At 47.4% G+C, this 24,123-nt stretch overlaps 1 protein-coding gene across 7 annotated transcripts in view; it reads left to right on the forward strand.

The window, feature by feature from the left end:
- Window positions 1-24,123, forward strand: part of RAB3IL1 (RAB3A interacting protein like 1) — a 49,778-nt gene that overhangs the window by 3,805 nt on the left and 21,850 nt on the right. For 6 of the 7 annotated variants that reach the window (XM_085010939.1, XM_085010940.1, XM_085010943.1 and 3 more), the window contains exon 1: window positions 23,307-23,526. Coding sequence is in view for 3 of the 7 variants with exons in the window: in XM_085010943.1 (XP_084867069.1) it covers window positions 23,375-23,526 (152 nt within the window). In the remaining 4 variants the exon portion in view is untranslated. Of the gene's footprint in view, window positions 1-48; window positions 147-23,306; window positions 23,527-24,123 lie in introns of those variants that run through there. The other variant, XM_085010941.1, reaches the window with a different exon arrangement.

Here is a 24,123-nt window from a genome sequence, read left to right on the forward strand (position 1 = left end):
GCTCATCATCAGAGCTGGACAATAAGACGTGTTATCTACCTGTTTCAGGTAGATGTCAAGGCCAGAGAGACGGATGGTAAGGAACACGCCCAAGTCTCCACTCAAACCCAAGCCTGCCGGTCCCAAGTCCTTGCGGTAACGACTATGTAAGCTGCCTCCTGGTCCATAGTCACTAACCACGGGGTAGGAGTGAGGCTGCCTGGCAGGGATTCCAACCCAGAGGGGATTTCTGTACTGGGTGGGCAGCCGGCTTTGAGTCTATGTGGCACCTTCCAGGGGAGCCTTCCTCAGAGGGTGGTCAGATCCAAGGGCGGTGGGGGAGGATGGCTCAAGGGCAGGCTGCCAGTGGGTGACTGTCCGCTGGGACAACAGGACCACCAAGCAAGCTGCCTCGAGTTGCCTTGAAGGCCCTCAGATACAGGTTGCCTGGCAACCACAGCTCCAAGCCCTCTCTACCCTAGGCCACAGCTCCAGAGTTAGCAAGGGAAACCAGAACAGTCAGTGACATATAAATTTCAGATAAACAATGAATACCTTTTAAAAAAACTGTATTAAAGTGTAGGTGATCTGTAATATTGTGCCACTTTCTGCTATACAGCAAAGTGACTCAGTCTATATAGATATATATATGTATTCTTTTTTTTAATATTCATTTTTTTTTTTTTTGCACTATTATAGGGCCGCACCTGAGGCATACAGAACTTCCCAGGCTAGGGGTTGAATCGGAGCTCCAGCTGCTGGCCACAGCCACAGCCACAGCAACGTGGGATCCAAGACCCATCTGTGACCTACATCACAGCTCACGGCGACACTGGATCCTTAACCCACTGAGCAAGGCCAGGGATTGAACCTGCATCCTCCTGGATTCTAGTTGGGTTCATTAACTGCTGAACCACGAAGGGAACACCTTTTTTTTTTAAATATTCTTTGCCATCATGGTCTATCCTGGGAGACTGGATATAGCTCCCTGTGCTATGCAGTAGGACCTCATTGCCTATCCATTCTAAATGCAATATTTTGCATCTACTACCCCCAAACTCCCAGCCCATCCCACTCCTTCCCCGTCTCCCTTGGCAACCGTCAGTCTGTTCTCTATGTCTGTGAGTCTGTTTTTGTTTTGTAGATAGGTTCACCTGTGCCGCCTTCTTTTTTTTTTTTTTTTTTTGCCTGCACCCACAGCATGTGGAAGTTCTAGGGTCAGGGATCAATCCTAAGCTGCAATTGCAGCCTGAGCCACAGCTACGGCAACACCAGATCCTTAACCTGCTGTTGTGCCACATAGGAACTTCCAATGTGTGCCATATTTTAGACTCCACATTTAGGTGATATCACATGGTAATTGTCTTTCTCTTTCTGACTGACTTAGTATGATAATACCTAGTGCCATCCATGTTGCTGCAAATGGCATCATTTCGTTCTTCTTTATGGCTGAGTAGTATTCCATTTGTATATATGTACCATATCTTCTGTATCCATTCATCTGTTGATGGGCGTTTAGAGTGTTTCCATGTCTTGGTTATTGTGAATAATGCTTCTATGAACAAAAGGGTGCATGTGTCTTTTTGAAGTATAGTTTTGCCCATATATATACCCAGGAGGGGGACTGCTGGATGATATGTTATTTTTAGTGTAACAATGAATACTCTTTTAGTGTAACTATGTCCTGGACTACATAGGCTCCCAGGGGAGGCCGTCCAGAAGGAAGAGTCCTTTCTGGGCTGGCACCTCAGCTGCAGTGAACTGCTCCTCCACCACCAGCACCCCCGTCCTGGTGCTGACTTCTGACTTCTAGAGCCTGGGGGAATCTGCATTCCATCAGTGTTAGTTGGAATGCACACTCCCAGGCCCCACCCTACCCTAGACCTACTCAATTAGAAGCTCTTTTCTTTTCTTTTCCTTTTTTTTTTTTTTTTTTTTTTTTTTTTTTGCTTTTTAGGGCTGCACCTGGAAGTTCCCAGCCTAGGGGTTGAATCAGAGCTGCAGCTGCTGGCCTACACCACAGCCACAGCAATGTGGGATCTGAGCTGTATCTGGGACCTACACCACAGCTCATGGCAACACCGGATCCTTACTCTATTAAGTGAGGCCAGGGATCAAACCTCATCCTCATGGATACTTGAATTCATTTCCACTGCGCCACAAGGGGAACTCCTGGATAAAGTTCTCATTGTTGAGTTGTAAGGTTTTGTTCTTTCTAAAGAATATATTCAGGGAAATCCTGTTGCGGCTCAGTGGTAAAGAACCCAATTAGTATCTGTGAGGATGTGGGTTCAATCCCTGGCCTTGCTCAGTGGGGTAAGGACCTGGCGTTGCTGCAAGCTGCAGCGTAAGTCACAGATGTGGCTCTGATCCTGCTTGCTGTGGCTGTGGTGTAGGCCAGCAGCTGTAGCTCTGATTCAGCCCCTAGCTGGGAACTTCTATATGCCATGGGTGCAGCCCTAAAATGCGCGCGCGCATGCATGTGCACACACACATACACACACACACACACACACACACACGGAACTTCCTAATCAGAGCTGTAGACGCCAGCCTACACCACAGCCACAGCAACTCGGGATCTGAGCCTCGTCTGCGACCCACACCACAGCTCACGGCAACACCGGATCCTTAACCCACTGAGCAAGGCCAGGGACCGAACCCGCAACCTCATGGTTCCTAGTCGGATTCGTTAACCACTGAGCCACGACGGGAACTCCTGTAAATAGCAGTTTGTATAACGCCAGTCCCAACATCCCAATTTATCCTTCCCCCACGATGTTTCCCTTTTGGTAACCATAAATTTGCTTTTGACATCTTTGAGTCTGTTTCTGTTTTGTGAATAAGTTCTTTCGTATCCTTTTTAAAAATCAGATTCCACCAATTATTGGTCTTAATGTGATACTTGTCTTTCTCTGACTTACCTCACTTCGTATCATAATCTCGAGGTCCATCCGTGTTCCTGCAAATGGCATTATTTCTTTCTGTTTTATGGTGGAAAAAATTCCATTGTATATATGTACCATGCCTTCTTTATCCAATCCTCTGTTGATAAACCATCTCTATTGCTTTCATGTCTTGGCTGCAGTAACTAGCGCTGCCTTGAACACAGGGGTACATGTATCTTTTTAAATTATGGTTTTCTCTGTGTATATGCCCAGGAGTGGGATTGCTATATCATGTGGTAGCTCTGTATTTAGTTTTTAAAGGAACCTCCATACTGTTCTCCATAGGGATTGTATCAACTTACACTCTCACCAACAGTGTAGGAGGGTTCCCTTTTCTCCATACCCTCTCCAGCATGTATTGCTTGTAGATTTTACTTTAAGGCATCTTGATATGGGATCTCAGTTCTCAGATGAGGATTTGAACCTGGGCCACAGTGGCGAAAGCGCTTAATCCTAACCACTAGATCACCAGGGAACACCGATGTTAACTCTTTTTTTTTTTTTTTTTTTTTTTTCCTGGGACCATGTCCACGGCATGTAGAAGTTCCTGGGCCAGGGATCAGACCCAAGCCACTGCAGTGACAAGGATGGATCCTTAACCTACCGAACCACAAGGGAACTCCATTAATTCTTTTGTACTTTTTAATTTTTAAATTTCATTTATATTTTTTTTAGGGCTGCACCCATGGCATATGGAGATTTCCAGGCTAAGGGATGAATCAGAGCTACAGCTTGCCGACCTACACTACAGTCACAGCAACACAGGTTCTGAGCCGCATCTGGGACCTACACGGTAGCTCATGGCAACACTGGATCTTTAACCCACTGAGCGAGGCCAGGGACGGAACCTGCATCCTCATGGATACTAGTCAGATTCATTTCCACTGCACCACAACCATTGCACCAAAATTTGGAACTCCTATTTATTCTTGATTTGAGTAACTTGAGTACTTTTTTTTTCTTGGTCTTAGTTAACGAAAGTCCATTCATTGTGTTGCTCTTTTCAAAGGAGCAGCTTTTCTTTTCACTGACTCTCTCTGTTGTTTTACTATTCTCTATTCTGTTTATTTCCACAATAATCTTTATTATTTTCTTCCTTCTGCTCGGTTTCCATCTACTTGGTTCTACTCTTTCTAGTTCTTCACGTTGGAAATTTAGGGCTGGGCTTGAGTAAGGGGTATGAGGTTGGAGACTCCACAGCCATATTGCTGCCAAGAGGGAGCACCAGTTTGAGAATAAGGTCAAGCCAGGATGAGCACAAGAAAAGCCACTGGATCTTGTGGACAGTACTTCGCCCCTGAAATCAATCCTTGTCTGAAACAAATTCTGTTTCAGTGACATATTTAATGTATGTTCTTTGTGCTCATAAAAAATAGTTGGAGGTTCAGGTATTTTTTTTTTATTACTCACATGAATTTATCGCATCTGTAGTTGTAAAATGATCGTCACAGTCCAATTTCACAGGATTTCCATCCCACGACCCAAGCACATCCCCCCACCACCCAAGCTGTCTCCTCCAGAGACCATAAGTTTTTCAATGTCTGTGAGTCAGCATCTGTTCTGCAAAGAAGTTCAATCTGTCCTTTTTTCAGATTCCACATGTCAGTGAAAGCATTGGATGTTGGTGTCTCATTGTATGGCTGACTTCACTTAGCATGATAATTTCTAGGTCCATCCATGTTGCAAAAATGCCGGTATTTCGTTCTTTTTAATGGCTGAGTGATATTCCATTGTGTATATGTACCACATCTTCTGATCCACTCCTCTGTCAATGGACATTTAGGGTGTTTCCATGTCTTGGCTGTTGCAAATAGTGCTGCAATGAATATCAGAGTACATGTGTCTTTGTGAGTCGTGGTTTTCTCTGGATAGATGCCTGGGAGTGGGATGGCTGGATCAAATGGTAGTTCGATGTTTAGCTTTCTGAGGCATCTCCCTACTGTTTTCCACAGTGGTTGCACCAATTTACAATCCCACCAACAGTGTACTAGGGTTCCTTTTTCTCCACACCCTCTCCAGCACTTATTGCCTGTAGACTTTTGGATGATGGCTATTCTGGCTGGTGTAAAGTGGTACCTCATCGTGGTTTTGATTTGCATTTCTCTAATGATGAGGGATGTTGAACATCTTTTCATGTGTTTTTTGGCCATCTGTATGTCTTCTTTGCAGAACTGTCTGTTTAGGTCTTCTGCCCATTTTTTGATGGAGTTGTTTGTTTTTTGGTATGGAGCAGAAGGTGTTTATAAATTTTGGAGATGAGTCCCTTGTCAGTTATTTCACTTGCAAAGATTTTTCTCCCATTCTGTGGGTTGTCTTTTCATTTTGTTTAGGGTTTCCTTTGCTGTGCAGAAACTTTTAAGTTTGATTAGGTCCCATTTGTTTATTTTTTGTTGTTGTTGTCAATACTCTGAGAGGTGGATCTGAGAAGATATTGCTGTCGTTTATGTCAGAGAGTGTTTGGCCTATGTTTTCCTCTAAGAGTTTTACAGTGTCTGGTCTTATATCTAGGTCTTTCTAGGAGTTGATTTTTGTGTATGGGGTTAGGGAGTGTTCCAATTTCATTCTTTTCCATGTGGCTGTCCAGGTTTCCCAGCACCACTTATTGAACAAGCTGTCCTTTCTCCATTGTATATTCTTGCCTCCTTTGTCATAGATTAGTTGGCTGTAGGTGTGTAGGTTTAATTCTGGGCTTTCTATCCTGTTCCACTGATCTATATTTCTCTCTTTGTGCCAGTACCATATGGTTTTGATGATTGTTGCTTTGTAGTATAGTCAGAAGTCCAGGAGCCTGATTCCTCCAGCTCCATTGGAAGTTCAGGTATTGATTTGAGATGTTTCTTTTTCTTTTCTTTCTTTCTTTCTTTCTTTCTTTCTTTCTTTCTTTCTTTCTTTCTTTCTTTCTTTCTTTCTTTCTTTCTTTCTTTCCTCCTTCCTTCCTTCCTTCCTTCCTTCCCTTTCCTTCCCTTCCCGTCCCTTCTTTCCTTCCTTCCTTCTTTTTTTGGCCACCCAGTGGCATATGGAATTCTCAGGCCAGGGATCAGAACAGAACTGCAATTTCAGGCCACAATTGTGACCTGCAGTTGCAGCAACACCAGATCCTTTAACCCGCTGTGCCAGCAGGGAATCAAACTTGCATCCTAGTGCTGTAGAGATGCCTGTGAACCTGTTGCATCACAGCAAGAACTCCTGAGATGTTTCTTTTTTCGATATAGGTGTTTACAACTATAAGTTTTCCTCTGAGAACTGCTTGTACCACATCCCATAAGTTTTGGTGTGCAGATTTTTCATTTTTGTTCATCTCATATATTTCCCTTGTGATTTCATTTTTATCTATTGGGCACTTAAGGGTATGTTGTTGGATTTCCACATGTAAGCAAATTTTTCATTTTCCTTCTTATTAATTTCTAGTTTCAATTCATTGTGGTCAGAGAAGTCCTTCATATAAGTTCAGTATTTTTAAATTTATTGAGACTTGTTTCATGGTATAAATACAGTCTTCCCAGAGAAGCGTTTCTTGTATATTTGCAAAGAATGTGTATCCTGCTGTTTGGGGTGGGGTTAGATCTACTTGGTTTATAGTGTTCAAGTTTTCTATTTTATTTATTCATTTATTTATTTTTGCTTTTTAGGGCCGCACCTGCGACATATGGAAGCTCCCAGTCTAGGGGTCCAATCAGAGCTACAGCTGCCAGCCTACACCACAGCCACAGCAGCTTGGCATCTGAGCTGTGTCTGCAACCTACACCACAGCTCATGGCAACACCAGATCCTTAACCCACTGAACAAGGCCGGGGATTGAACCTGCATGCTTAAACATACTAGTCAGATTTGTTACCACTGAGCCACGACCGGAACTCCTCAAATTTTTTATTTCCTTGCTTATCTTTTTTTTTTTTTTAAGAATGATCATGGAGTTCTTGTGGTGTCTCTGCAGGTTAAGAACCCGACAGAGTGTCCGCAAGGATTCATATTCAATCCCTGTCCTTGCTCACTGGGTTAAAGATCTGGTGTTGCCACCAGCTGCAGTGTAGGTCCCAGATGCTGTTCAGATCTGGCATTGCTGTGGCTGTTGCTGTGGCCAGCAGCTGCAGCTCTGATTTAACTCTTAGTCTGAGAACTTCCATATGCAGAGGATGCCGCCCTAAAAAGCAAAACGAAAAAAAGAAAAAAGAAATCAGTGCTGATGTGTGTTTAAAACCTAACACTCCTTTCTGTTTTTTGTTTTCTTTTTATGGCTGTGCCTATGGCACACAGAAGTTCCCTAAGGTTCCCTAAGACATCTCATTCCCCAGCCTTTCCTCCTAAGCTTTTTGGTTTGTCTGTTGTTTTTTCTCCACGTGTTATTCTTTTCCCAGATGACAGCATCTAATGCAACCGTCTTCATATATTTTCAGTAAATGCCCTCCAGTTACCTGGGAGAGGCCTGAATTGGAAAAAACAAGGCAAGCCCTCTGAGCCAGACCTTCCGAGAACCACTGGAGAGGTCAAAACGAACACCCACAATTCTTTCAGTAGAAGGTTCGTTCCACTCCCTCTAATTCTAGGAATTTATACTGGAAGTGAAGGCTGTTATCTTCAAGGCTGTCAAAGAGCTGGGGAGAGAGGGATGGGCCAGAAGAAGTTAAAATATTATGAAATTCTCTTACTGAGATTCAGCTATTTATTTCTTGATTGAGTGTTCAGTTGGTTGCTATGAACGTTGATTTGTTTTCAGAATTCTAATAGAGCTCATTCCAACAGTTTTCCCAGTTTATTAGCAGCATTTGTGAAGTGAGGGATTTTTTGGAGTTCTCTACTCCATTTTCTTTTCTTTTTTTTCTTTTCTTTTTTTTTTTTTTTGTCTTTTTGCCTTTTCTAGGGCTGTTCCCTTAGCATATGGAGGTTCCCAGGCTAGGGGTCCAATCAGAGCTGTAGCCGCTGGCCTACACCACAGCCATAGCAACGCGGGATCCGAGCTGCGTCTGCAACCTACATCACAGCTCACAGCCACGCCAGATCCTTAACCCACTGAGCAAGGCCAGGGATCGAACCCGCAACCTCATGGTTCCTAGTCAGATTCATTAACCACTGCACCACGACGGGAACTCCAGAGACAGATAACTTGTTTCTAGTTTCACAGTTCCAGAGATGGAAAGGAAATTTTCCCTAGACTGGACCATATCCAGTCTCACCTATACTGGGTTTAGAGGATGAGATTAGTGATTTGGAGCTGATTATACTGAGATGAGATTTTGGTCTCAGTTGATATTATGACGGGTTAAGGTTGTGAATATGTTGGGATAGGATAAATGTATTTTGCTTTTGTGACAGGAAAATCTCCTGGGACCAGAGGGCAGATTCTAGAAGGCTGAAGAATGCCTCCTCTCCCAGAAGATCCTAATTCCTTAAACCTATTAACACTGCCTTATATGGAAACAGGCTCTTGAAGATAAGATTAACTTGAGGATCTTGAGATGTAGAGATTATCTTGGGTCATCAGGGTGGGCTCTAGGATTGTCCTGGTGGCTCAGATGGTTAAGGATCCAGTGTCGTCACTGCTATGGCAGGTTCAATCCCTGGCCTGGAAAAAAAAATCAGACAGAAAACTCTGGAGTTCCCATTGTGCCTCAGCGTGTTAAGAAACCGACTAGTATCCACAAGGATTTGGTTCAATATCTGGCCTCGCTCAGTGGGTTAAAGGATCTAGCATTGCCAAGAGCTGTGGTATAGGTCGAAGACATGGCTTGGATCTGGCATTGCTGTGGCTGTGGCAGAGGCCAGCAGCTTCAGCTCCCATTCAACCCCCAGCCTGGGAACTTCTAAATGCCTCAGGTGCAGCCCGAAAAAGAAAAAAAAAAAAAAAAAATCAGTCCCTGGCCTGAGAACATCTGTATGGTGTGCGCATGGCCAAAAAAAACCCCCCAAAACAGGAGTTGTGGCTCAGCAGAAATGAATCTGACTAGCATCCATGAGGACGCAGTTTCGATCCCCGGCCTCTTTCAGTGGGTTAAGGATCCTGCGTTGCTGTGGCTGTGGTGTAAGCCAGGGGCTACAAGTTCATTCAACCCCTAGTCTGGGAACCTACATATGCTGTGGGTGTGGCACTAAAAAGACAAAAAAACAAAAAAACCAAAAACCAAAATAACAGGGTGGGCTCTAAATGCAATTGTATGTGTCCTTATAAGAGAGAGGCAGAAGGAGACTGGACACAGATGAAAGAAGGCAATGTAAAGATGGTGGAGAAATGGTGAGGCCACAAGCCAAGAAATGCTAGCAACTACCATAAGCCAAAAGCAGCAAGGAATAAGTTCTCCTCGGCAGGCTCCAGAGGAAGCAGGGACCTACTGATATCTTGATTTTTGTCCATCCAGGGATACTAATTTTGGACTTCTTACATCCAGAATGATACAAGGAGACATTTTTCTTTTTAAGTCTCTCTAACTTGTTGCAGTTGCTATAGGAAACTAATATGAGGAGTTCCCAGGTGGCTCAGTAGGTTAAGGACCTGGCATTGTCACTGCTGTGGCTCAGATTGCTGCTGTGACTCAGATTCAGTCCCTGGCTCAGGAACTTCTGCATGCCATGGATACAGCCAAAAGAGAGAAAAAGAAAAAGAAAATAATATAACATAGGGCATTTATCCAGTCTCTTTCATTGGACGTTAGAATTTATTATGATCAGTCTTGCACACGTTTCCTGGTGCAAATGTGCTTGAGTTGTACCAGGTAACATTTTTACCAACACTATAGTTCTGTTGACCCACATTTTGTCCACAATGTGGTATAATCAGATTTCTTAATTCTCAATCCTGGTGAGTATGCGATAGGGTCTCACTGTGGTTTTATTTGAATTTCCCTGATTATCAATGTGATTAGGCTTGAGTAGCTTTTCAAATTCTTTTTTTTTTTTTTTTTTTTTTTTTTTTTTGTCTTTTTTTGTTGTTGTTGTTGCTATTTCTTGGGCCGCTCCCGCGGCATATGGAGGTTCCCAGGCTAGGGGTCGAATCGGAGCTGTAGCCACCGGCCTACGCCAGAGCCACAGCAACGCAGGATCCGAGCCGCGTCTGCAATCTACACCACAGCTCACGGCAACGCCGGATCATTAACCCACTGAGCAAGGGCAGGGACCGAACCCGCCACTTCATGGTTCCTAGTCGGATTCGTTAACCACTGCGCCACGACGGGAACTCCGCTTTTCAAATTCTTATTGGCCCCTGGTAATGCCTCTTCTATGAAATGCATGTTCAATTTTGCTGATTTTTTTTTTTAACGTTTTATGTATTTTTTTTTGTCTTTTTTTTTTTCCTAGGACTGCACCCGTGGCATATGGAGGTTCCCTGGCTAGGGGTCTAATTGGAGCTGTTGCCACCGGCCTACGCCAGAGCCACAGCGACAGCAACGCCAGATACTTAACCCACTGAGCGAGGCCAGGGATTGAACCCGCAACCTCATGATTCCTAGTCATATTCGTTTCCTCTGTGCCACAATAGGATCTCCATGTTTTATGTATTATTGATTTACAGGAGTTCCTTTATAATCTTGATACAAAAATTTTGTTGGTTATGGCTTCTCTTTTTATTAGCTGTTCCTTCTGAGATTCACGCATTTTCATGTATCTAAACAGCGTATATACTGACAGCTTTTTGTTAATTGCTTAAACGATTGACTTCTTACTTAGTAGATGGGGATTTAATTCTCTGATGCCACTGTGGGTTAAAAAATAGTTACATTCTTTGTTTTTTCTTTTTTGGCCTCCAGTGGCTTGATGTAGGATCACAGTTCCCAGACCAAGGATTGAACCAGGGCCACGGCAATGAAAGCCCTGAGTTCTAACCACTAGACCACCAGGGAACTCCCTGACATTTACATTCCTTTTTCCTTTTCTTTTTAGGGCCGTACCTGCGCATATGGAGGTTCCCAGGCTAGGGGTTGAATTAGAGCTGCAGCTGCCAGCCGACACCACAGCCACGGCAACGCCAGATCCCAGCCACATCTGGGACCTACAGCACAGCTCATGGCAACACTGGATCCTTAACCTACCGAGCGAGGCTAGGGATTGAACTTGCATCCTCATGGATACTAGTCAGGTTTGTTACTGCTGACCACAAGAGGAACTCCGACATGTATGTTCTTATACCTACTCAAATGTTATTCATAGCTGAGCATGAATAGGGATGTATTTTTTGCTGTTGGTTTTCTCTAAAGTTAGCAATTGTCACATCTTTAAAAAACTGTTGGAGTTCCTGTCTTGGTTCAGTGGTGACAAACCTGACTCGTGGGTTCGATCTCTGGCCTCACTCAGTGGGCTAAGGATCCAGCATTGCCATGAGCTACAGTGTATGTCGCAGGCGCAGCTTGGATCTGGTGTTGCTGTGGCTGTTGTGTAGGCCAGCAGCTGTGCCTCTGATTCGACCCCTAGCCTGGGACCCTACATATGCTGTGGGGTGTGGCCCTTAAAAAAAAAAAAAAAAGGTTGGGAGTTCCCACTGTGGCTCAGCAGGTTAAGAATCAGATCTAGTGTTTGTGAGAATTTGGATTCCATCCCTGGCCTTGTTTGGTGGGTTAAGGATCTGTCATTGCCACAAACTGCAGCATAGGTCAAACATGGCTTGGATCTGGCATTGCTGTGGCTGTGGCATAGGCTGGCAGCTGCAGCTCTGATTCAATCCCTGGCCCAGGAACTTCCATATGCCACAGGTGAAGCTGTAAAAAGAAAATAAAAATTGTTCATGGAGTTACCACTGTGGTGCAGCGGGATCGGTGGTGTCTCTGCAGCAGTGGCATGCATGTACAATCCCCAGCCTGGCACAGTGTGTTAAGGATCTGGCATTGCCACAACGGTAGCATAAGTCGCAGTTGCAGTTGGGATCTGATCCCTGGCCCGGGAACACCGTATGTTGTGAGGCAGCCAAAAAAGAAAAAAAAAAAGTTCAGGTTTCTTTGTACTTATTGCTAATTCTTCCCACACCTTCCAACATCCGTAATCACATCGCTTAATCCATCTGTCCCAATGATTTTCCTGGGAGGCGTTATTTCTAGTGCCATTGTTCTCCTCTGTCTAGGCTGGTTATTGACATATGGCCATTGTCCCAGGACTTTCCTGCTTTCCTTGGAATAATCTTTCCCATTTTCTTGGGTTGGCGTCCTTGTTTACCGGTACCCCTTACCTTCCTTTCTCATGGTTTACTCTTCTGTTTTGGTAGAACACACCCTGAGTTCAAAGTTGTGGCACAGGAATTCCCGTTGTGGTGCAGTGGTTAACGAATCCGACTAGGAACCTGGAGGTTGTGGGTTCGATTTCTGGCCTTGCTCGGTGGGTTCAGGATCTGACATGGCTGTGAGCTGTGGTGTAGGTCGCAAACGCGGCTTGGATCCCGAGTTGCTGTGGCTCTGGTGTAGGCCGGCGGCTACAGCTCCGATTCGACCCCTAGCCTGGGAACCTCCATATGCCTCGGGAGCAGCCCTGGAAAAGGCAAAAAGACAAAAAAATAAAAAATAAAAATAAAAATAATAAAATAAACAAAGTAGTGGCACAATGACAGAAAACACTGGTGACGCCTGCTCTTAACATACCAGCCTCATCTTCTCTCCTACAGTTTGGTCTGATTGCCATCTTTGCCTACACAGGATCCCAGCAACTGCCCTCTTGATTATCTCGAAGATTCCCTTCCCTTTAGTTCCTGGGTTGTCTTTCCAGTCTCCTAACCTACAAGTTTTTTCCCCTTCTTGGTCTCCCCGCCATCATTTTCTTGGAATGCATCCTTTAGTGGTTCCTTTTTGTTTTCTTAAGCACTGCACCTACAGCATAGGGAGGTTCCCAGGCTAGGGGTCAAATCAGAGCTGCAGCTGCCGGCCTTCGCCACAGCCACAGCCATGAGGGATCCGAGCTGCGTCTGCAACCTACACCACAGCTCACGGCTATGCCGGATCCCTAACCCACTGAGCGAGGCCAGGGATCGAACCCACATCCTCGTGGATACTCGTTGGGTTCGTTTCCGCTGTGCCACCACAGGAAGGCCCGCTTTAGAGGTCCTTGAGAATGAAGATGCGAAAGTTACATTTTTTTGAGACCTTACGTATACGCTTGAATGATAGTTTGGTTGACACAGAATTCTAGGTTGGAAATCAATTTCCTTCAGAATTTTGAAGTCATTTTTTTTTCCCCCGATTGTTGTTTTTTTTTTGTTTGTTTTTTGTTTTTGTTTTTTTGCTTCTGGTGTTGCTATTGAGAAGTCCAAGTCCATTTTGTTTCCGGGTCCTTTGTTGTGACTATTTTTGTGTTTCTGGAAGCGTGTAAGGTCTTCTCTTTGTCCCTAGTTTCCTGAAAAGGTACACTGATGTATCTTGGTATTTTCTAGGTACAACGTGGGCCTTTTTCGTTGAAAAATCACACCCTTCAGTTTTGGAAAATGATCTTGAATTATTGCTTTGATGTTTTATCTCCATTTTCTTCTACTTTCTGGAATCCTTGTAATGCAGATATCGAGTTTCCTAAATTTTGCCTTGAATTTTCTAATCCTTTTTCTTTCATTTCTTTATTTTGGGGGGATATTTCCTCAACCCTTCTTTCGGGTTTTTTGTTTCTGCCACTATTTTTTAAAATATTAATTTCCAAGAGTTCTTTTTGTTCTCTCAATGTTTGTGTCTATAAAATCATAATTGTGTTTCATGAAAGCAATACCCTCTTTCGCCTCTGAGGAATATTTATGATAGGGTTTTGGTAGGTTTTTCTTCTTCCTCTTCTTCTTCTCAGAGTTGTCTGTGAGTTGCTTTTTTTTCTGCTTACTAGGTTTGATTTTTTCTTTTTTTTTCATGCTAGAGGCTCTTCTTTATTGTCTAATAGCCTCAGGTGGTCTCCTCATTTAAAAATGGGAAATTTGGAGGTCCTGTCTTAGCTCAGTGGTAACGAACCAGACTAGTATCCATGAGGATGCAGGTTCCATCCCTGGCCTTGCTCGATGGGTTAAGGATCCAGCATTGCTGGGAGCTGTGGTGTAGGCTGGCAGCTACAGCTTCAATTCTACCCTTAGCCTGGGAACTTCCATATGCCACAGGTGCGGCCCTAAAAAGACAAAAAAAAAAAAAAAAGGGAATGGGAGTTTAATAATTAATATGAAGCTCTAAGCATGGCAACATTGAGCTTCACTGTGTGGGGTTCTGGCTGGGCATTTTGTAGGTAATGCTTAGTCTTAGGGTCTTTGGTTCTCCTCTCTTCTTGGGTTACCTTGAGTCCCAGGGAAGGCTCTTCCAACACACTGCCTTGAGGGTTAAAATCTGGCTGCCAGAAGTTCCCTTCGTGGCACAGTGGTTAATGAATCTGACGATGATGACAATTCATTAATGAGGTTGCAGGTTCGATCCCTGGCCTTGCTCAGTGGGTTAGGGATCCGGCGTTGCCGCGAGCTGTGGTGCAGGTCACAGACGAAGCTTGGATCCCGCATTGCTGTGACTCTGGTGTAGGCCAGCAGCTACAGCTCTGATTGGACCCCTAGCCTGGGACCCTCCATATGCCGAGGGAGCGGCCCTAGAAAAGGCAAAAAATTAAAAAAAAAAAAAAATCTGGCTGCCCGTCCTCTGGTTGCCAAGTAAGGGAAGAGGGTTGACAGGATCTTAGTTCTCAGCCTGCGTGCAATCACTTAATCTCCTTAGTCAGCTACCGACCCAAAGGCTCTGTTTCACTCTTGCCAGAGAACAAATTTCCAGTCTTATGCTAAACTCAGAAAGAAGCAGTGGCTCAGTGGCATGAAGTAGGGAGGGGATATAGGGATCTAATTATTTCTTAGTGAGCTTTCATCAAGAGCTTCAGGTTTTATTCTTTGTCACCAATGCTAGAGGGCTCTGTGCTTCCCGTTCCCGGTATTGTACTTCTATAATTTACTCATAACTGAGAGGCATTTGTTGATACCTCACTGTAATGACAGGTTTGCCTAATTTCCCCCTGAGGCTTTAAGGGTTTTTCTCTTCAAATATTTTCAGACTAGAGTTGTGGTCGTGGCTCAGCGGAAATGAATCCGACTAGCATCGGTGAGGATGCAGGTTCAGGTTCGATCCCTGGCCTCGCTCAGTGGGTTAAGGATCTGGGGTTGCCGTGAGCTGTGGTGTAGGTTGCAGACACAGCTCAGATGCCGAGTTGCTGTGGCTGTGGTATAGGCTGGCAGCTGTAGCTCTGATAGGACCCCTAGCCTGGGAACCTCCATATGCCACACATGCAGCACTCCCCCTGAAAAAGACAAATATTTTCAGGCTCTTTTATTAGGCACATACTAATTTTTTATAAAATTTTTTTATCTATTATAGTTGATTTACAATGTTCCACCCATTCCCACTGTATAGCAAAGTGACCCAGTTAGACATATATTTTTTTCACATATCATCTTCCGTCCTGTTCCATCACAAGTGATTGGATACAGTTCCCTGTGCTGCACAGCAGGACCTCATTGCTTATTCACTCTACGTGCAATAGTTTGCATCTGCGAACCCCCAACCCCAAGTCCCTCCCACTCCCTCCCCCTCCCCCTTGGTGACCAAGGGTCTCTTCTCCATGTTCATGAGTTTGTGTCTTTTCTGTAGATAGGTTCAGTTGAGGCACATACTAATTAAAATTATTACAGCTTTCTGATGAATTGAGCTTTTATTCTACTTAACGTTGTCACCACTTGATTATTACTGCGTAGTGAGCATCTCTGCCCTTAATAATACTTAATAATACTTTTGTCTTTTGTTTGGTTGTTAATATAGATATACTGCCTTTTTTTTTACCCTGTATTTCTCCAAACGGGATTTGCACCTGCTTCTGCCAGGAGCCAGAGATGCCACCAACATGGAGCACTTCAGTCCTCCTTTAGGGACTTGTCCTAATGTAGTTGCCTAAGATCCGGCTCCCCCATGTCCTCTGGCCAAGCTCATAGCTTTATTCTAACTTTCCTTTTGGGGTCAGGAAGTGGGTTTTGGAGATATTGGAAGACAACAGGGCCTCAAGGAATCATGGCCTCTTTTTGTGGGCTATTCTTTTTCTGTAGCAAAAACGTTCCTCACTGCTCCATGTCCACCATCTGAGGACAAGAGGACATCCTCCAATCCATTCCCCATGCATCCATCTTTGGGACAGCTAGATCTGACCCTCTCACACTCCTGCTTAAATCCTTCAATGAGTCCCTTTTGTCCTCAGTACACACTTTGAACTCCTTGCCCAGCTTACGACGGCCCTGTGTGACCAGGCCCCCAACTCCCTTACCAGATTCACCTCTTTCAATAGCTGCCCTTCCTGGGAGTTCCTGTAGTGGCTCAGTGGTTAACGAATCCAAATAGGAACCATGAGGTTGCGGGTTCGATCCCTGGCCTCGCTCAGTGGGTTAAGGATCTGGTGTTTCGTGAGCTGGGGTGTAGGTGGAAGATGCAGCTCAGATCTGGTATTGCTGTGGCTATGGCTTAGGCTGGCAGCTGTCGCTCCGATTAGACCCCTGGCCTGGGAACCTCCATGTGCCATGGGTGTGGCCCTAAAAAAAAAAAAAGTTCCCCTTCCCACTCCCAAACTCTTTCCCAGACCCCAAGTCTAGGTTAGGGGTTCCTCGATGTCTCTCTCATCCTTGGACCTGTCACACGTGTTGTAATTCGATGGTTGAATCCTTCTACACAACCCTCCCCGAACTGTACCCTTTGTGAGCACAGAAACTTTGTCTTGTCCACTAATATCTCCTCAGCATCTGCTCAGGTGCTTATTAAATATTGTTGACTGAATGAATGAACACGTTTATGGGGCTCCCAGGGTCTTTCTTAATGGGTTTTGTGAATTTTTCATCTCAAAGCTGTTAACATTTGGGAGTATTTCCCTAGGCTATTTGCATCTTAATTTTGGTAATTTTTTGGTGGGAGGAGGAATATAGAACCTAGAGAAGTTTTATATTTTAATGTCAACAGATGTATCAACATTTTCTTTCTTTTTTCTTTTTTCTTTTTTTTTTTTTTTTTTTTTGGCCTTTTCTAGGGCTGCTCCCACGGCATATGGGGTTTCCCAGCTAGGGGTCGAATCGGAGCTGTAGCCGCCGGCCTACACCAGAGCCACAGCAACGCGGGATCCGAGCTGCACCTGCAACCTACACCACAGCTCACGGCAACGCCGGATCCTTAACCCGCTGAGCGAGGCCAGGGATCGAACCCGAAACCTCATGGTTCCTAATCGGATTCGTTCACCACTGTGCCACGATGGGAACGCCTCAACATTTTCTTTTGAGGGCTCTTCAAATGCTTCTCCGTTTACAAAGTCTTGCCCTCTCTGGATAGTTGATAAGGGTTCCCTTCTATTTTCTATGCAGGCTGCTGTTGATTTCATCTTCCCAAAGCAGGGCTCCAATCATGTCACTCTCCTGGTCAAAAAATGTTTAACTGTCTCCTTGGCGCCTTTAGAATAAATTCCAAACCCTTCAACTTGGCCTCCAAGTCATTTCGTGATTCATTCTGAGCCTGCCCATCCCATCCTCACTGTCCCCCAGCCCAGTCCTAGCGCAGTGAAGGGATCCCTGTCCTCTGGGCCCTGCCCTGTCCCACCGCCAAGCCTTTGTTCCTCTGCACAGAATGCCCATCCTCTGTCCAGTTCTCAAGAAATGCCACATCAGGGAGTTCCCGTTGTGCCACAGCGGAAACGAATCCGACTAGGAACCATGAGGTTGCGGGTTTGATCCCTGGCTTGGCTCAGTGGGTTAGGGATCTGGCATTGCCACGAGCTGTGGTGTGGGTCACAGACATGGCTTGGATTTGGCATCGCTGTGGCTGTGATGTAGGGCAGCAGCTGTAGCTCCGACTCGACCCCTAGCCTGGGAACCTCCATACGCCGTGGGTGTGGCCTTAAAAAAAAAAAAAGAAAGAAAGAAAGAAAAGAAAGAAAAGAAATGCTCCATCATGTTGCTGTCTTACAATTCATTTGCTCTGCCAGAATGCAGTCAAAATTATTTCAAATTAGTAGGTAAACAGTAGAATTTTTGAGTTTGGACTAAATGGCTTTTGTTTAACATAGCCTGTATTTTTCTACATATACTATTACTTCTCCTTATAGATAATTATATGTTTCTCTTCTTTTTTGCATTTATTTTCTTGGTTTGGGCCCATGGCATAGTAATTAAAACCTAGCAAGTAGTCTTCAGTGTTCTCACAGCTGACACCATGTATCTATTTAGCCCAATTTGCTTTTTCTTTTCTTTTTCTTTCTTTCTTTCTTTTTTTTTTTTTTTTTTTTTTTTTTTTTTGTCTTTCTATGGCCGCACCTGTGGCATATAGGAGTTCCCAGGCTAGGGGTCGAATTGGAGCTGTAGCTGCCAGCCTATAGCACAGCCACACCCACTGAGTGAGGCCAGGAATCCATGGATAACAGTCGGGTTCCTTACCACTGAGCCACAATGGGAACTCCCAATTTGATTTTTCTTGATAAATTATGATGGGAGAAACTCTCGTTATGTTAATGTTATTATTTATTGTTCTTCCATTCCAAAATGTCTGTGGCAGAGGAAGCCTCTAGCATATAGAAATAAAGCAGTTAGAGCAATGAGATTCTGCTGTGTAGCCCTGGGAACTATATCTGGTCACTTATGATGGAGCATGATAACGTGAGAAAAAAGAATCTATACATGTATGTGTAACTGTGTCACCAGGTTGTACAGGAGAAAATTGACAGAGCACTGTAAACCAGCTATAATGAAAAAAATAAAAATCATTGTATAAAAAATAAAGGCATAGAAATAAAGCAGTTAAAACAGAATGCCCATCCTCTACATCTAATACTTAATAATTATTATATTCTATATATTAATAATTACTGGAGTTCCCATTGTGGTTCAGTGGCTTAAGAAACTGACATAGTGTCTGGGTGGATGCAGATTCGGTCCCTGGCTTCAGTCAGGGGGTTAAGGATCTGGCACTGCCTCAAGCGGCTCAATTTGCAAATGTGGCTCAGATGTGGTATTTCCATGGCTGTGACGCAGGCCAGCAGCTGCAGTTCCAATGCCATGGGTGCAGCTGTAAAATGCAATTGAAATTATTACATAGGAGTTCCCTTCGTGGCTCAGCGGTTAACAAATTTGACTAGGACCTGTGAGGATGTGGGTTCGATCCCTGGCTTCACTCAGTGAGTTAAGGATCCTGACGTTGCCATGAGTTGTGGTGTAGGTCGCAGATGTGGCTTGGATCTGACGTGGCTGTGGCTGTGGCTGTGGCGTAGGCTGGCGGCTGCAGCTCTGATTAGACCCCTAGCCTGGGAACCTCCATATGCTGCAGGTGCGGCCCTAGAAAAGACAAACAAACAAAAAGCAAAATGGGAACAGAAAGAAAAGAAAGGACCACATGGTGGTTGCCAGGGTGAAGGAGAAGTTTACTATTGAACGTCAAGATCCTCGGGTGGTCCCCGCCCTACATGCTGTCATTTGGCATTTTTGTTTTTGTTTTTCTTTTTTGGCCCACCCTTGGCATGTGGCGTTCCCAGGCCAGGGATTCGATAGCCACAGTTGTGGTCTATGTCACGGATGCCAGATCCTTTAATCCACTGTGTGTCGCAGGGAATCAAATCTGCCTCCTGGTGCAGCAGAGACACTGCCAATCCCATTGCGCCACAGCGGGAACTCGCATGGAAGGGAGTCGGCAGCCTGCCTGGGGTCATCTCCTCCACCTCATCATATTTGTCCCTCAAGGTTTGGCTGGTTCTAATTCCATTAGGTGGCCAAGCTTTCCGCTCTGGAGCAGGGAGTGGGCCAACAGGTTCCACCTCTAGGAATCCAGCCCAAGCCCCCGGGCACTTTGGTGGGACTCCCACACCCATCTGGGTGCTAAGGAGTCCCCTCCTTCCTTTTATGTGAGTTTTAATGGTTTTATCCCTGGGAACTATTTAAGTCTCCAGAGAGGCCCATTAGCACCCTCTGCCCCTTGCAAGCTTCAGCACCCAGCATGGTGATGAGTCACGTAGAGGAAGAATTGTCCTCCCATCTTTAAGGTAGGTAAACTGAGGCCGGGTGATCTTCCAGGAAGTTGGGTCTAGAACTTGTGTATCTTCACGGCCTTACTCAGGGGGCTCTGGGAGACCTGGACAGTTGTGGCGGGGAACCTGGGCAGGGGGCTCTGGCCCCAGAGGGGGAGGTGGTAAAAAACCTTGACTCTCCAAGTCAAGTTCCCCATCGTGGCTCAGCGGTATTGAGCCCGACTAGGATCCATGAGGATTCGCGTTTGACCTCTGGCCTCTGCACGTTTAACTCCATGGGTTAAGGATCCAGCGTTGCCCTGACCCGTGGTGTAGGTCACAGATGCGGCTCGGATCTGGTGTTGCTATGGCCGGCGGCTACAGCTCCGATTGGACCCCTAGCCTGGGAACCTCCATATGCTGTGGGTGTGGCCCTCAAAGGCAACAAACAAACAAACAAACCCAGGCTCTCAAGGTCCGCTTGGCCACAATGGGTTAATGCCACTCTGGGAAGCTGGCGGGGAGCTAGGCGTCTATGCATTTGTCATGAGCTTAGGTTACTTTGCTTGTGTTGTTTGGGGAAGAATAACAAAGACGATTCATTCACTGGTCGCTGGCTGGGGTGTGTTTTGGGGGCTGAGGGTGAGGGTGGGAGCCTGGACAGTGAGAAGAGTAAGCTTAGGATCAGGAACCCTGGGGTTCAGCCCAAAACTACATCCAGCACACTCTGTCACCTGGGACGAACGCCAGTCCCCTCTGGACCTCAAACTCACCATCTGTAAAATGGGAGGTGTGGCAGATGGGCCAATCCGCTGTTGAGACCAAAATGCTGTCCTGGGCCTGGCCCCTCCCTGAGCCCAGACTGTCCCCTGGGCCTGACTTCACTCGATTGGCCAAATCGAATCTCTGACACCATCCTGCTGCCTCCACCCTCTCTGTCCTGTCCTTCCCCCAGGGGCCTGGGTCTGACTCCAGCTCCCCACCAGGCCAGGGCTGGGTGGGCTGGGGTCCTGGTCAGGCCTGGGGGAGTGGGGTGGGGAGGGAAGGGGGGTTGCAAGCCCACGATGACCTCTTGAGCCTCTTCCAGAAGCCAGCATCCTCTCCTCCCTCCCTCTTGAAATCTGAGCTCAGGGATCCAGGGACGATTCTCCCTGCAAAACATTCCATCCAGTTGTCCAAACACTCTGCACAGCTGGCCGAGGGCGGGGCCGGGGCCAGGCTTTCTGGGAGCTCTTGCGCTGTGGGTTTCATGCACATGGCTGCCTCCTTGCTCAGAGGGCCGGCCCTGCATGCCCAGAGGGGGTTCACGTGGCCAGAGGAGAAAGGAAGGGGGCCCCCCAACCTGCCCTCCTGGGCTTGCCCAAGACGTCCCTTCTGAGTGCCGGCCCCTGATGGGAAGGATCCGGGTCTGCTGGGCCAGATGTGCGCAGCTGCCACGGGCCAGGCGGTGGCTGGGCAGCGGGTGCCGGCGGCCCTGTGAGCATCCCCTCGTGACTGGGCTCCGTGTGGTGGCGGGGGAAGGGCAGGCTCCGGAATGACACCGAGATTGCAGCCTGAGAGGTGCTGGCAAGAGGCCCCAGACCCGGCTGCCTCTTGGCGCTGACTCACTGGTGATCCTGGATGAGCCTCAGTTTCCTCACCTGCAACAGGAGGGGCCTGGGCCTCTTCTGGTTCTGATTTTCCGCAGTTGCAGCCAGGGACAAGGTTCTCAGAGCTCCCCACGCCGTCCCAGCTGTGCCTAAAAGCCCAGAACGGAGCAAGGATTTCTAGACAGCCCCCGGAACCACTCTGACTCAGTTTCCCCTCCGAGAGGTCCCCTCCGAGGGACCGTGGCCTGCACACTCCCGTCATCCAAGTCAGGCTGAGCCCCTTCCCCTCCTGTCACCGTGTCAGGGCGATGGGCGAGGACCCCCCCCCCCCACGCACACATCCTGTTTTTCATAAATGGTTTCCAGGTGGGCCCAGAGGTTGCCCTGCAGAGGAAGGTAGAGGCACCAGGAGGATTTAGCAGAGGGATCAGTGAGGAGCAAAAACAGGAAGAGGGTGGGAGCAGGCCATGGAAAATTCACTGCCAGGAAAGAGACCAGCATCTGGTTTGCATTAGGCTGAGAGCTTCGAAGCCCAAAGCCTGAGTGGGAGATATTGTTATCCGCAGGGCTGGCGGGGTGTGACGCCTGGTCAGGAACTGGCAGCTTCTCCCAGCGGGAACTCAGAGGCGGACAGGAAAGAAGAGAGAAGGCCAGGGAGAAGGGGACAGGAAGCGTGGTGTCTGCCATGGATGCTACCTCCCGAATGGTACCAGATCGGTCCCATGGTACAGTGGTGGGGACTGAGGCCCAGAGAGGTTAAGTGACTTGCCCAAGGTCCCAAAGCCAGGGAAGGGCTGAACTTGATTGGAATCAGGCCAAAGGAGATAGAATGGAGCATTCAAACCACCCCTTGGGTGCATTGTGTTGAGGCCCGCTGGGCCAGGCACCGACGATGGGGTGATGAGTGGGGGCCAGCCCTGGCCCACAGGTCACTCAGGTCTGATGGTGCCATGGGGACTGTCATTGTCGTGACAGTGACCTTCATGACCCAAGATGGACCATGTGTCTGTTGCCAGCCCAGTGCCTGCAGAGGAAGAAGCGGTCCATGGGGGAGGGCTTCCTGGAGGAGGCGGCATGAATGTTCTCAGAGGGAGGGGGAGGCTGCAGAGAGGGGGCAGTGTGAGGAAAGAGAAAGGGGAGGGATGGAGGGCATGTCTGGGCATCAGCAGCTGGCCTGATGTGCCTTAGAGGGTGAGATTCCATTTTACAGTTGGGAAAACGGAGGCCCAGAGAGGTTAACATGCCCAAAGGGTCACGGTTTGGGAGTGGGGTCAGATCCAGCCTGTCTAACTCCAGGTCCGTGGAGTCTGATACACCAGCTGGTCTCTCTCTCTCTTTTTTTTTTTCCCCTGAGGCCTCACCTGCTGCATGCAGAAGTTCCCAGGCCAGGGGTCAAACCTGCCCCTTAGCAATGACAATTCCAAATCCTTAACCTGCTGAGCCACCAGGAAACTCCTGACTGGTCCCTTTTTGTTGATGGTTAAAAGCCTTAAGGGGATATTGAGGCCAAGGACCACAGGGAGGCCCTGCCCGAGGCCACATAGTCAGCCAGTGACAGGGGCCAGGGCTGGACAGGCTTTTTCCAGCCGGCTGACCTGGGCCGGAGGGGACAGGCAGCCCCGTCCGTGGGCCTGGTAAAAGCTGGGGGCCTTGGGCAAGCGGAGGACGTGTCTCACTTCCCCTCGTGGTGTCTATCTCACCTTCTCTGGCTCAGAGCCCAGGAAGGAGGGCCTCAGCATCTCTGCTGCCCGCTGAGCCACTGGAGTTAATAATTACTTGGTTGAAGGAGATAGAGGCCTGTCTGGGAGGCGCCTCCCTCCCAGGCCGCTGCTCCTCAGAGATAGCAAAGGTTAGTGCGAGTCTCAGCCAGGGGGTGGAGAGAAGGCTCCTGCCACTTCCCCGCCTGGCTGTCTCCAGAGGGACCCTCGGTCCGGCCCTCCAGCCATGGACCCGGCTAAGGAGTATGCTGAGTGCCCTGCCCGAGGAAAGTGCCCTGTGTTCTTGGCAATGAGCTCAGGGACTGTCCGCTACGCTCCATCAGGTCTGGGCCCTGCACTTGAGGGGAACTTGGGAGAGCAGCTCTGGGACACAGACAGGTGAGCTAGGGACCTGGGAAACAGGGTGGCAGTGGGAGCCTTGCCAACTCTGCAGGGGCACTGGGGGAAGGGTGAGAAGCCGGGCTCCAGAGAGGACTGGCTAGGAGGGGTGTCACGAGCCTCCTCCAAGGCCAGCACCAGGAGTGGCCCTGGCTGTCCTGCCCAACTTAGAAGCATGTAGCATCTGAGGCTCAGAGAGGGCAAGACACTCATCCCGGGTCACACAGGGAACTGAAGTTCAGGATCAGGAGTCATCCAAGCAGGCAGTCTCCTGGATGGGTCTGTGGCCCAGGCTGCCAGGCTGGGTATAGGAGCTGCAGGGTGCGGGGGTGGGGGTGGGGGGTGGGGGTGGGGAGAAGAGTGGTTGGTTGGGAGGCAGAGGGCACACATTTTATTTTTCCCTCCCCATCTGGAGGCCAGGCACCTTGTAGTCTCCCCTTATTGCCTGACAGTACGTAGCTCCTGTTTCCGGAGAGCCCTCTGGTTTCTGGGCTGTCTGATGTTTCAGAAAACAGGTGTGAGGAGTCTCAGCTTCAGCATCCTTGGCTGTGCGACATTGGGCAGATTCCTTAACCTCTCGGGAGCCCATCCTTTTCA

This window comes from Sus scrofa, chromosome 2, assembly GCF_054392235.1.
Source record: "Sus scrofa isolate SSC_HxYL_T2T_F1_AM1 chromosome 2, Sscrofa_HxYL_maternal_Yorkshire_Landrace_v2.0, whole genome shotgun sequence".
In the NCBI taxonomy this organism is placed as follows: Eukaryota; Metazoa; Chordata; class Mammalia; order Artiodactyla; family Suidae; genus Sus; species Sus scrofa.